The sequence below is a fragment of the Oryza brachyantha genome, chromosome 8 (genome assembly GCF_000231095.2).
Source record: "Oryza brachyantha chromosome 8, ObraRS2, whole genome shotgun sequence".
Classification (NCBI taxonomy): domain Eukaryota; kingdom Viridiplantae; phylum Streptophyta; class Magnoliopsida; order Poales; family Poaceae; genus Oryza; species Oryza brachyantha.
The window spans coordinates 378,849-393,649 of record NC_023170.2 but is presented as its reverse complement, the minus strand read 5'-3'; the positions used below and the strand labels follow the sequence as shown (position 1 = coordinate 393,649).

Below are 14,801 nucleotides of genomic sequence, written 5' to 3'. Positions count from 1 at the left end.
TGAGAAAGGGGAAGCATCAACGACGAAAATGGTAGGAAGCCGTTATGAATAACTAGATGAGCATCTATCATGATGGGGTTGGTGAGAAAGAGAAAGCATCAAAGACGAAAATGGGTAGGGAGCCATTACGGATAACTAGATGAGCATCTATCATGACTCCTTATGAGCTGTTTTTATATGATGTGCATATCAGTTAAGGGTGTTACCCACTTTGGTTATCTCTAATGGTTGCCAAGCTCACCTATTACAGCTTCGATTATCTGTAATGGTTTTCTTTGATTTGTTACAGATGATTTGTTACAGATGTAAGAATCTAGGATAGTAACACATAAAACCTAACTAGCTAGACTTAGTTCATCAAAAAGAGTATCTATACTCCTATAAAGAGGACTAGTGATGGTGGTTGGCGTTGAATCTGTCATCTATCCTACCACCAACTCCCTCCTATTTTTCAAAAGGAAAAATAACTGAGGACGTATATATCAAACAACTTTTATTAACTCTATTTTAATAACATGCTAATGATTTTTTTAAATAAAATTATATTGCAACGCATAAACGAGATTTAAGTTCATAACAAATAAAAATTAGTTCACTTTCTCAGTAAAAAAACTTTGAATGCTAGGCATGGGCGTCGATCACCCACTCATGTGTATGTTTATACGTAACGTAAGAATATATATGCATGTGTGTGTGTGGTCCTGTCTGTGTCACGCGCGCGCATGCAGCATCCGTATAAGTATATAATACCACGTACTGCGTATTTTCCTCGCTGCGGCGCGTGTATCTTTGTACACCCTTCATTCTGAAGGATTATTTAATTAATTTATAGACTTTAAGAGTGTAGTGATCGAGATCTATCATATATATACTCTCTCCAGTTCATAATGTAAAATGTTTTAGCTATGTTTAAATTTTACTTCGACATGTATATAAGATGTACACCTGAGACATATATATAAGGGTTAATTAGATCCTGCAATTATAAATTTGCCAGTTTTGAAATATAACATTACAATTTGACTAATTGTAAAGACGTCACTATAATTTTAAAACTATTTTAGATATATTATTTTTAGACCAAATTGCCCTTTGCACATGCTAATGACGTAGTAAACAGCACATGGGTAATATGGTCTTATTTTTTAAAAAAAATACACCGAAAGGATATGGAATGGCTTATTTCTAATAGTTCTGAAATTATAATAGCATCCTTACAATTAGTCAAATTATAATGATATATTTTAAAACTAGCAAATTTATGATGGCATAGATCTAATTAACCCTATATATAAATATATATGGTGTTGGACGATATCTCGTGGACATATATAAACGACAGTGGTGATATATGTACGTACGTAAGGTAGGTGTATGGGGCGAGCGAGCAGACATATATATATATACGGCTGCAATGCATCCATCATGGATATATCGATGGAGGTCAGCATGCAGAGCACGTACTTTATTGGATATTCTAGCGATATAGCTCTCATCCATTAATTAATTAATGTCGCCATGTCCTGCCCTGCCCTGCCTCCGATCGTCCAGTTTCAATTCGGCTCTCGATCTGTGTCTACATTACACCGTACCAGCCATGCATATACATACATGTAAAATATGCTCCTGATCTATCTGACTTTATGCATGAGAAACATGTATATATGATATATAGTAGTAGTATTAATTAATTAATTGAACTAACCTTTCTTTTCATAATGTTAATTGAAGTAGACATGTTGGTGATAAACCTCCTATGCTTTATGTTGACTCCTCCAGTTTTTTTTATTTACGATAATGCAATTTAATCCAGCCATTATACATATATATAAGATGTGTTCATCCTTCCTGTGATCCATATAGCATTAATACATGATATAAATGTCGTTGGGAGCATAAGTTTATCGTTAGAACCTTACACTTGTTTATATTCATATATAGCTATAATTAAAAAAAATTAACGAAGGGAGTACACAGTACTATAGTTATATAGCAAGGAGGAAGCTAGAGAAGAAAAAAAATGATCAATTGGTTTATGCAGTGAAACCTGTAAATTAAGCTAGCAAATTAAAGGGCAATACGATGCTCCCGGAAGAGAAGGCCGATGTGTGGTAGTAGCAGCTATATATAGCGTGGCACGCATGGTTTGGGCAGAAAAGGAAGGCAAGAGATCGAGCAACTAACAAGAGAATATATATATATATATATATATATATATATATATATATATATATATATATATATATATATGAGGTGATTGTTTTGTTTTTCTTGGAAAAAGCCAAACGGCATATTTGCAAATAAAAAATGATTTGTGAATTGTTATATATGTATTTTTAGCGATTGAAAAGTCAAGACTAAAAAATAAACTTTGGTGAACCCCTAAACAAAATCCAAATTTAGGGTTAAAAATTTAAATTTTAGATTATAAGAATAAGCACAATAAAAAAAATGGGGTCTATACACCTATATATCTGCATGATGTGGCAATGGCACTGAGCACTTAATTTCCCTGCAGGCCGGCTGCCACCGCTAGCAACCGATCATTCCATTTCAATATTCATAGTGTACTCGATCACAAGCTTTGCTAGCTAGGTACCCACTCTAAAATATAATCATCGTGTAATTTTTTATTAGTATATATAAACATATATTTTGAGAAATAGCATGCCTATAGTGAAAATCTAAAAAATGGGTTTTCTAATTTCTTGCTATTTGTTGATTGGAGATGAACATTTTGTAGTTACTAATTTTTGGAATGTACTCTCTCTCTCCCAATCTGTGCCAATATATAGAACTACAAAAATGATTGGATGTGACGTATATATAATAGTACTATGAATCTAAATATAATATTATAAAATATACTGGATGTCATCTAATACTATGTTTCTATATTTTAAAACGGAGCGAGAATATATATTGACTGTTTGAGGAAGCTGGGTGTGCTACCAAAAGCTCATCAAACATGGCCTAACTACGTATTCTCTCTCACACATTTTCTGGATGTGCTCTCTCACTTTTCCTAGACCGGTAGATTGGCATAATTTCCTGCATCAGCCCATACCACTGTGCCCATATATACATAGAATATATATAGGACTATGCATCCATGTATGTAGCCAAGTTGAGAGAGAAGTGTACATGTACCTTTTGTGGCCTTAACTTTGGGAGAGTCCAAAAATGCATGCCTGCTTTTGCATTGATAGAACAAGGTACATACATAGCATACCGTTGTTCAATCAGTCGACTGTAGATAGTGAGCTTGGAAAGTGCTCCACAGTAGTGCTGCCACACATGAAGCTAGCTGAAGAAGAACAATGTACATGCCTGCCGCTTAATTTGTACCAATCAATCCATATGTATTTATATACACTCATAGGCCATTCAATTAATATTTCTCCTTTCCTAGCACTGTGCTGCACCACACAACTGGCAATATATATGTACTAGTAGTGTATGACAATTTCTTTTCTTGCTATATATGGTCCAGAACTCCGGATACATAGCTAAAAGATAGGAGTGACTATATATTTTTTTGGATAAAGGGATCAGTCTTAGTCAGGGGTGTTCCCGTTGGTCATGTGGAATTTATACCTTTTTTGGCATTCCTTTTATTTTTGGCTAATCGACGTTTGAGCTGCCAAATTTAAATTTTAAATAGTTGATTTTCCATGGTTTATTTTTTACTGTTGACTACTCCCTCCGTTTCATAATTTAAGATTTTCTAGTCTTGTTTAGATTCATATTGACACTAATAAATCTAGACTGTGTGTGTTTTTTTCCTTTTTCCTATAATACGATTTGCTGAGTATCTATCTCTCTTTGTGCAGAGGTGATCGCTAGATTTGAAGAGCTGTAGCTAGAGAATGCAATGATAGTATGTATTGAAGATCAGAAACATTAAATCGAAAATAGCGAAACATTCAGAGATGATAATCGCGGTTGAGGGTAGTTGGATCTGTCTCATTTTCCGGCCTCGGCCCTTTCATAATAGGCCTCTTTGGTTGGGTCGGGCCGGGCCGGGCCGGCCAGACAAAATTGTTCGATTGTTAGGGTTTACCTTTTCACTTTTTTGAGTGAAAACCTCTTTCCCCCAAAATAAATACCGAGCAAAAAGGTTTCGGTCAACTTTGTATAAAAAAACAGCTAAAACCGACCAGTTTTTTGTAAACTACCAATAGCCGATTTTACAAAAACAAGCCAGTTCAGTTTCATGAGAATCGATTGGTTTGGTTATCCCTACATTATGTTCTTTTGTACCAGATTATTACTCGGCTTTTGTACATGTATTTCTCAAGCTATTAAATGATGTATTTTTTAATATATATATATATATAAACCCATCGTCTTGTAGAGTAGATTGTTAATTTTTTTTCCGTTTATATAATTAAATAGTTATTAAAAATTAAATAATCTTTCATCAGCCAGAAAACCACGGCCATAGTAATAGATGAAAAGGACAAAAAAAAAAAGTGGGAGAGACGGAGATGGATGGAGGAGGTCCAGCATGTATGTTGTTCGCAAGTTAGCGTGCGTGCACTTGCTTATCTTACGAGCTACTCCTACGTTGGAGATGGATCCTCTCTCGATTGATTCATCTTCTTATTATACATGTGTCTAGTGTAAACATACATCAAGTTAGTGTAAATGGTTGCTCAGAAAAAAGTTGGTGCAAATGATTAATGAAATCTTTCTAGAGATTGGATCCATCCATGGGATTTTTCACCGAGATTAGTGACACACACACAGGAGAGCTATTAGCCAGAGAATGGCCTTGCAACACACAAAAAGAAAGAAAAGAAACACCAAGTGTGGATGCAGCTGCTCACCAGGCTACTCGATCGATCGCTTACAAGCCAGTACTAGCTACCTGTCGCAGCTAAGCTAATACTGCTACAGGAGATGCATGGCATCCATCTGCAACAGAAGAAGAGCTGGCGGGCATTGTTGGCAATGCATCCATCCCAAGTAACACAAAAGAGCAAGAGAAATGGGAGTAGCTAGCTAGCAAGGGCTTTGATGCCAAGGAACACATTGATTGGAAGCAACATGGAGCTCTTCTTCCCCAAGCTCCAGACAAGACCAAACCGTAGCATATGAGCCAACTCCATCACTTGCTTCCCTTACAAACGCAACCTTCCTTCCATACCATATATATATAACACCACCATAGTCCTGCATGCTCACCACCACAGCTCTTCACTCCTCTCACTACAGCAGCAGCAGCAGCAGCAATGGCTTTCAACCCTGGTTCTCCGGGCTTTGGCTTCCCATTCCCCTTCAATCCTCCTAACCCTAACCCTTATGCTCCCCTAAACCCCTATGCCCCAAAACCGTCATCAATGCCACCGCGCCCTCAAGCCCCACCACCTCCGCAACGCTTCCCACCACCACCTTCCCCTCCCATCCGACCCCCACCACCTCCAGGCCGCGCTCCGCCACCACCTTCACCACCAATCCGTCCCCCACCGCCTCCAAGCCGCGCTCCACCACCACCTGCCCAAGCCCCACCGCCACCCCGCCGTGCTCCACCACCACCCACACTACCACCGCCACCTCCTCGTCGTGCTCCACCACCACCCACGCTACCACCGCCACCTCCCCGCCGTGCCCCACCCCCACCGGCGACACCCCCACCATCACCTCGGCGCGCTCCACCCCCACCATCACCACCCATCCGACCGCCACCACCACCAACTCCTCACCCCCACGCGCCGCCGCCGCCTCGCCCACTGGCCCCGCCACCTCCTCACATCAGCCCGCCCACACCCGTGCCGCCGCCACCTGGCCCGCCACACCACATTGTCATCATCGTCGTCTTCATCTCATTCGGTGGCCTCCTGTTACTAGCATGTCTCGCACTCTTCTGCTGGCACAAGAAGAGGGGGAGGAAGACGGAGAGGAAAGCGGAGATCCACAACTTGAGCGGCCATGTCCATGTCAACAAGGCAACAGCGACAGGCCCCGACGGTGCCAAGGCCACCGTGCTGTCAGTCGACGAGGACCTCAAATTCCAGGAGGTCGCCGGCGAGGCGTCAAGCGCCGCCGGAGCAGGGAGCCATCATGCCCCTTGGTCATGGCACAGGAAGCAGGAAGGCAGAACAGAGCACAAGGCAGAGGTCATCAATGTCACGGAGCACATCCATGCCGACGAGAAGATAGTGGCAGGGCCTCACGGCCAGAAGATTGAGATCCTTTCAGAAGATGAAGATATCAGGTTTGAAGAGGCAGGCAGGAAGGAAAAAGGAGCTGAAAGATCAAATACTCGCATCATCAAGACCTGACCTGACAAGCTAACATGAGATGCCCCACAGTCTGCAATCTCTGCATGCCCAAGTGTTACTACAGCTCTACGGAAAGAGCCTTCAGCTGAGACAGTAACGGTATACCTACACTTGTGTTATTTGATTATTTTGATAAGATTGTATGTTCTTTGGTGTGAACGAAATAAGGGAGTCAGAGACACCATTTGGTTGAATGGAAAGTGTAACTATTGCTATCAGCATATGTAAATGAAATGGAATTCTTTAATGGAATTGGTAAAAAGAAACGACTGTCAAATAGGCATCTGGCGGCTGCAAGTCAAGTCATAACCAAATGTACTCACTGACACAAGATTTCTGTTCATATAAATGCTTCACTATGTGCTATTAGCATAACCGGAATTTCTGGGGGGTAGGCCAGAAGTTGAACACAGGTTGCAAAATAAGTTTCTTTACAGGGTGGCCTAAGTGTAGATTCTTGTACTTGCTATCACTACAGCAGATTTCATAATTCTAGGTCCTAACTACTTGAATTATTTAGTTAATTGCAATAGGAGTAATTCGCTTCTTAGTAGGCTTACTTGATGCACTGTTCTTGGTCGATACTGGTGGCGTTGTCACTTGTACAACCACAGGAGTGGCCTCCGTTTTAGCTTCGCTTGCGGCAACATCAACTTCCATGCCGTCCACCTTGTTTTCACATGTCACATTTCCTTCAGCAGAGTTCTTTGTCACTGGGAGTTTCCGAATAATAAACCATGTAAGGGAAATGTCTTGAGGAAATTGTATGCTGTAAGTAAACAAAGATTGCGAGCACATCCAAGAAGCAGATTATGCCAAAAACTAAATTTATCTACTGAGTGACTTAAAAGCACCTTTCACTACTTGTGGATCACTGCAGATGTCAAAATTAATGCAGGAGGCCAGGAGTAACTAATTTCTTAATACTCTTAGGCTTACTCAATATATTGTTCTGGGCCACCACTGGTGGTGGTGTCACTTCAACGGCTGCGGCAGAACTGGCTTCCGCCTTAGCTTTGCTGGCACCAGCATCAACTTCCATACTGTCCACCTTTAATTGCTTCGTGTTCTCACAATTAGCATTCCTTTCAGCAAGTTCCTTTGTTCCTAGAGATTTCAAGAATTGAACCATGTTAAAGCTGTGTCATGTAATAAAACAATAAAATAGAAAAAAAAATGGTGATAGCTGGCAAACAGCCTTCGGCTATTAATTGAAAAAAAAAATGTCTTGAAAAAGCATATATCTGAAAGGAGCAGGACAATACAGGCAATTGATCTAATATGCAGGTTCAAGATTCGGTATGCATACTACAATTGTAGCTTTGAATTAGTACCAGGAACAGAAAACTATCATATCCTAATGCATTCAAAGAGATCATCCTACTTAGCAACGCATTGCTTGCTTTGAGTTACATCAGAAAACAAAGAAACCCAGGAGGTTGCATCACAGCAATTGAAAATGCCACTAGAAGTCAACGGCAGAATGGTGAAAATAGTGGCCAGGCTCGTAAAGAAGTCTGCTCTAATAGCCTGACTAAAGATATTAACAATATTTCATGAGGTGAACATAGTACCAAATATCAATTTGATATTAACAGGCGAGTCCATTTAAGATATATAATGAAAACAATTTATATGCTGACTGGCATAGAGCATCTTCACAAAACATGGTAAGAAAAACAAATTGGAAAACCATCCATCTGCTCCAGACAACACAGGCACCAATATTATTTGATAGTACTTAGCAATAGCATGCAGCCTCCTTCAACTTAGTATTATCTTGATTCAGTTTTTTGGAAACTAACATGTATGTTACACACAACAAAAGAAAAATGAGAATAAAAAGAGATACCAGAGAGACTATAGGGCTGCCCCAATTCCTCCTTCTCAAACTCAATGATAGTACAGAAACAATCTCGTGATGACACTGCCAGGTTCTTGGCATCAGAAGACCTAAAAAAAATGAAAAAGTGAATTTATTGTTTAAGCAGAAAAGGTGAAATTTTAGTTCCAGACTTCCAGTACTCACCATGCAATATCAGTAATGGCAGCATAGTGAAGACCAGCATGTATTAGTATAGGAGCAACACTCTCAGTGTCATAAACATACAGGGAGTTCAAAGTAGCAACAGCAAAAATAACTCTGTAAGGAAGCTTGAAGAAACCATCTGCAACAGTTCAATAGTTTGGCATCATTTTAAGAGATCGGTAAAGAGTAAACCGTGAGAAGTTTGAAGTGAGGCAAAGCTGAAAAGAAAATGAGCTACCTGATTGAGAACCACGCAGCCTAAAGAGAACAGGGCAAAAGCGCACTGCCACTATTGCTTTACTTGCACCAGGGAGTTGTATTGCAGGCCTGTAGCACCAAAACAAGGTTGGTATCCTAAAATAACCGCATAATATATATATGGTACTACAAGTTATATTCTGAAGAATATATGATTTCTGCAGATAAACATGTAGCTCAGTGGTAGAGCACCCAGTAGAGGTGCCACCCACCCAGGGCTCGAATCCTGGTGCAGCATTTGTGCCTACCTCCCTGTGCAAGGTCTCGTTGATCCTTAAAGCTAGGGGGACGTCCTTCCCCTTTGATTGACATTTTTTTAGAATATGTTATGTCTAACATATAGCTAAGGCAATGCTGAAAATAAAGAGGCATAAAACAAATATCCTAAGTTCCTGTGGAACAGTGCAGGAAAAAGCATGTATTTATTATAGTAGAAAAATGTTGGACTGGCCATTGAATGCTCGAGTTTGCAGTTTACCAGTCAGGTGGGCCATGTTAAACTGCAGCAAAACGATTCTAAATTATGCTTAATATTCCTATTCTGACAGAATAACCTATCTATGTGGATGGTCACTGAACAGAGATTTCGCCCCTGCCAGCCACAGACGATCACGCACTCCAGCCATTTTTCATGTACAACTGAAGCAAATGGGCGTTAAAACAAGAGTTCAACCATTTGGGCCTTTAGCGACCAATATCTTCTGCTGCTGCGCAACAGCGGCCCAGCTTAGGATATCCTGTTTCACCGGTTTCACAAGGAACCATTCGGTTCACCCATGTTTCACAGTCTAATTGTGTGAATGGTCCTCGAAGCAAACTGAACCACTGAGGTTGCTGGTTCCTGCTTCTTGTGCCATGGTTTTTCTATAGTACCCTCTTATAAAAATAAAAGTAGCAATAAAGTTTGTTGTGTCTACATGTGTTTTGAAGAAGGTTAGAGCTTAGGTTAGCTCTTACAAGTATCTTCTGGCTGAAGTTCTCTGATTTAACTTTCAGAGAATACCTCGAGTTTCTAAATTGCGAAACATCCGAAAAACTTCAAGTGTTGCCTCTAATGATGGTTGAAATGTAAAAAGAGTGATTCAAATATTATCTGATGCTTCGTTTTCATATTATCTTTGGGATGGAGCCATTCTTTTATAAAGCAAGGTAATTGTTATTGCAAGCATTAAATGCACTGCTACCTTGATAGGTCTCTCCTTGACATAATATAAGCAGTATTGATCACTTCAGAAGAATATTTGCATAAACCTGGTCAATAAAAGGTGAATTAGGGAAACAGATCTGTTAATGGGATAAGAGTGAGTAACGATGACAGAGACTGACTTCAGATAAACATTACATGCAGAAAGAGCATATAAATGTTGCACTTTATAGCAATCTATTTCATGTACGGAGTAATAGAAATAAGAGAGCACTAGCTATTGCAAAATAGAAGTCTAGCACTAGTAGAAAATTTCTATACCTGCTGGCAATACCAGAAAAGATCCATCAGGCGACCACGCTAATCTTCGGAAGAAAGATGGTAATGTTTCGTCATGAAACAAATGAACTCTAGTTGGTGGCTGCAAGATAAAGGTTAGCTAATTTCAAACAATGCATAATGGAAAGAATGCCACAGTTAGAGTAGATTAAACAGACCTTGGACTCATCAGGACTTTGATGTTCTGCCTTCACCAGCGTATGCTGGCAAACAAAGTTCATCTTCTCTACGTTCTTTGACTTGCCTTGGGGCTTATTTGCATATATTCTACAGGTTCTGTCAGAGCTCAGTGAAGCAACATATTGACCCAGAGGATCCCACGCCACACCTTGAACATAATGCAAATGACCCTCCAACTTTTGTTGCACTGAACCTGAGAAATGCATTGCATATAAACCACATAGGGAGGAACATGGCTGCATATGTAGGATCAGTGTTTTAAGGGTTACCTTTAATAGCGTCCCATATAATGCAACTGTTATCAACCGAAGCAGAAACAAGGAATGCACCATCTTGGGACCATTGCAGGTCAAGAACATCCTTGTGATGGAACCTATACAATAAGACATGAGATTAAAACTAAGCAAGTGTCAACAATTTATGTGCTGTTTCAAATAATTCCATTTTCCAGAGGTAGATCTTACAATAATGTCTTGTGTACTTTCCAAGCCTCGCCATCCTCGGTGGAATGCAACTTCCAGAGGATAATACCACCACCTGTCAATTACATAGTAGCCAAAGTTCATAGCCAGGACACAACAAATCTACTTGATTTTCTATATAAAATTAAGAAGGTTTTGCGGGCCATGATAGTTTAGCACGGTTAGCCTTTTCTATCGGTTAGTTTAGTGACATTCAAACACTGTGGTAGTACTACTAAATCATTTCCTTAATTGAATTCAGTGTTCCTGCTTTCGGTATGATTTTAAAAATGATTTAGATACTAACTAGCAAACTAAACGTACCATCGGCACCGGACGCTAGATTTTCACCTGCAAACAACCAAATGGAAAGATGTTCTTAGTTAGGTGTGTCAAAATGCTCAACATATCATTACGTATTAAACAAAGAAATGATCTCTGTATTTTGAGTATTTCTTTCACAAATTTGGCAGTGCTAAACTATATCATAACATAGAAAGATGTGCATGGTTAGGTATGTATAAACTCTCAACATATAGATAGCATTTGACAGTGTTAAAGTCTATCATAGAATAGATTTCGAGCTGTGCTGGCGCTTACCAGAAGGCGAGAAGCGAAGAACGTTCACCGCGGAGCTGTGGGAGGAGAGGCTGCTGTGGTAGGTGGCAGTAGGGAGCTTCTTGTTCGAATCATCCGACGCTATCACCCAGATCTGCAAGCCAATAGTCGATGATGATGAAATGCCAGCGAAAAACAGCAAACCATCGAAACCAAAACGAGAAATCGAGATCTCAAAACGCACAAATCCATCGCCCTCCCCTCCGGAAAAGCAAAAAAATGAACTGTTTTTTTTTGGGAATAGGAGCAGAAACACACAAACCGGACCAGAAGAATCTGAAGCATCAGCACCAAATCGAGAGGCCTCCGGACGCATCGGCAGGGGTGAAGGGAGGACATGGAAAGAGAGGGGGGAAAGCACAAACCTTGATATCGTGGTCGCTGCCGCCGGTAGCGAGGCGGCGGGAGACGGGGTGGAAGTCGAGGGTGAGCACCGGCTGCTGGTCGTGCCAGTTGATCTGCACCGTCCCGCCCCGCATCTCAACTCCGGCTCCGCCTCCGCCTCCGGAGTCGACTAGGGTTTGGGAGATTTTGGGGAAGGCGGGAAATGGGAGGGGGAATGGGCGCGCGCGCGCGTCGACTGAAGAAGACGATGGCCAGGTCGGTGGAGGTGGAGGGAGCCAATTATGGGCTTTGCTATATCGGCCCAAAATACGGCCCACAAATTATGGGCTTTGCTATATACGGCCCAAAATCAACCCACGAAGCATCATCCAAAAACAAGATTAAAATAATAGGTTTGGGGGGTTGAAAATGTAGTATTATTAGTTATTGTTCGTGCATTTAAAAAGCTTTGTAACTACAATTAACGTAGTCCACAATAACTTTATATTACTGTAGGAAAATTGTAGTCACACAAACTTGATACATGAAAACTAAAATATTTATGCATATAAACTTTGTACATGAAAAATAACATCTTTCTACATATAAAATTTAAACTTTGTATATAAAATATGCAATCTTTATACAAACAAACTCTATACATAAAAAATAAATGTCTTCAACTTTGTACATAGAAAAAAATTATACACATAAACTTTACATAAAAATACATTTTATAAGAACACAGCCAACCTCTAACCAACCCAGCTACGCTCGGTCCACGAGACCGGTAACATTTAATTTAGACATAATTGTTTTTTTTGTTCCTAAAAAATACTTTTCGAGATATTACGATCAAATGTGCAGACAGTGGTAGATATACATCCATCTAAAAAGAAATAAATGGGAGACAGATGTTATGCTAGGTTAGATTCTTTTGTCTTAAAAAAATATAGTACATTTGTGAGAAGATTATGAAATGTGCAGGCACTAGTAGAGTATAGATGGATTTTTAGATAGTGGCTCGTGATATCGGCTACAGCTAGAGGACCCATAGTGGTGCCTGCAAGTGGGCTGATTATAGGATAAGGTGTAATAATGTTGCTGTTATTCGTATATTGGCTTAATCCTGTGTAGTGAGATGTTTTGGATAATGATCAATAGCACTTGTAACATTGTGATATCAGGTTAATTAGGCTGCCATCTTTCGATTTTTTTAGAAAAACAAAGGGTATATTTGTAAACGAAAAACTATTTTACAAATAAAATTTATATATATATATTCTTAACGGTTTACAAGCAAAGGCTATAAAATAAAATATGATAAAAAAACTTTAAAATCAAATCTAAACGTAAGTTTGAACAATCAAAATTTTAGTTTATAAGCATAAGCAAAGGCGAAAAGATGAGAGAGATAATCTTTATGCATGCATTAAGACCTGCAAATCTTTGCACGCTGGAAAATGGCTAAGATAGCGGCTAATGTATATATTTGGTCTACAACAGTAGGATGAAGAAAAAGCGTAATAAAATAGGCAGAAAGTGAGGCAAAGTGAAATTAAGTGGGGGAACAATGGATAACAACACACTTCAAGCGGCTCCAAAATGCACCCACTAATAACCATAGCATCTATATATCGCACATTATTATGGAAATCTATATAGGTGATCACCTGGAAATAAAACAGATGCTATGAGTTAACGATCGATTAATAAAAGAAATCTTCAGTGCAAAACGCGGCTGCATTAACTCGTCAGTACATACTCACACATCCACTCACTAGTTTAATCATTAACATCGATCACACGTGCAGATTATCTGTGATTTAATTACCCCCTCGATCTCATATAACACGCTTTCAGTTTATTCTAAATTAAACTTACTTAGGTACTGACCAAATTTATAAAAAGAAAAACATATATAGCAACACCTAATACATCAATTAGGTTCACTGAATCCACTGTTAAATATATTTTATAGCATATATTGTTTTGTTCTGAAAATTTATTTTTTGGGGGTTTTTTAATAAATTTGTAAAAGAAAAACTTAGAACAAACCATAAACGTTATGTGATGTAGGGATTATATAAGTAGTTAAAGGTATGAAACGTTTATTTTCGAGGGTCAAGGCAACATCCCATTAAGGCAGCATATGCAGTGTTGTTGAAAGAACTGTGACGCCCAGAATGCTTTCACACAAAAGTCCTACTCTCCATGTCGCCAATCCTGTACACGTTGATAAGTGTGAAGTGCATGCATAGGCTACACCCTTACGCTTCTCTGCTCTAGCAACCATACACAACATATCAGTAAATTTTTAAACATAATTTTCTAATAAACTATGTATGTATCCTGATCCAATTATATTATCGTGTTTTCATGTTTGTTATTATTAATTCTTTACAACAAAATCTTATATGGTTAGGTTCTTATAAAACTATTATATTCTAGTGTTTTTTTGCAAGGGATTTTTTAGTGATTCATACAAATGTTTTGATAAGCATTTTAATGTTTCACTAGGTTATTTCAAAATATTGTACGGGGTTTTTTGGCATTGTTTCATAGCTTTGTCTTTAAATTCATACAAATATATTGATATTTCAATCGGTTAGGGAACGATTTATCATAGGTGAAAGCCAAATGATTCAATTCCTGGTTTAACTAGATTCGATGTTTCATCTCTGGAAACTAAATCTTTCATATCATCAAACAAAAATATTTCAAAGTGTGATTTAATTGTGTTTTATTATTTTTATAGTTGAAATACTTTTGACTGGACAATGAAACATCTATTTTATATGTGATGAAATATCACCCCACGTGTACTTCTTATGGCTGGTTGCCCACTAACAGATGTTGGACCATGGAAAGACTTAGACAAGGTCTTTTTGCATCTAGATTAGTGCGTCCTACGCTATCACCCGGATGAGACAATAAATCACCTCATCATCGGTTGCCTGGAGACTGAAGTCGCACCAATTCTAGGGTCTCAGTGCCAGTGGCTGAGCGCCTGAGCATCAGTCCCCGAATGATAGGCTTTGACACCATTTGGATCGAAAGAAACAGCCATAAAAACGGGGCACCTACAGCGATGTAGACCAGTATTGTCTATTTAACATAATAATACAGATAGCTAAACAGATAAGATATACAATAAATTA

At 39.1% G+C, this 14,801-nt stretch overlaps 2 protein-coding genes across 2 annotated transcripts; one reads left to right on the top strand and one right to left on the bottom strand.

Annotated features, from left to right (window-relative positions):
- The first annotated feature begins 5,194 nt into the window (after positions 1–5,194).
- LOC102710718 (leucine-rich repeat extensin-like protein 3) lies at positions 5,195–6,628 on the top strand. Its single transcript, XM_040526532.1, has one exon. The coding sequence runs from the start codon at positions 5,238–5,240 to the stop codon at positions 6,285–6,287; it is 1,050 nt and encodes a 349-aa protein (XP_040382466.1). The 5' UTR covers positions 5,195–5,237; the 3' UTR covers positions 6,288–6,628.
- On the bottom strand, positions 6,536–11,877 carry LOC102710426 (chromatin assembly factor 1 subunit FAS2 homolog). Its single transcript, XM_006658969.3, has 13 exons — positions 11,682–11,877; positions 11,299–11,410; positions 11,023–11,049; positions 10,702–10,774; positions 10,507–10,610; positions 10,216–10,430; positions 10,040–10,139; positions 9,759–9,825; positions 8,555–8,643; positions 8,317–8,455; positions 8,140–8,240; positions 7,227–7,394; positions 6,536–7,000 (listed from the first exon to the last, which is right to left on the bottom strand). Exons 1-13 carry the CDS (start codon positions 11,793–11,795, stop codon positions 6,804–6,806), a joined length of 1,506 nt encoding a protein of 501 aa, XP_006659032.1. The 5' UTR covers positions 11,796–11,877; the 3' UTR covers positions 6,536–6,803.
- Positions 11,878–14,801: the final 2,924 nt, after the last annotated feature.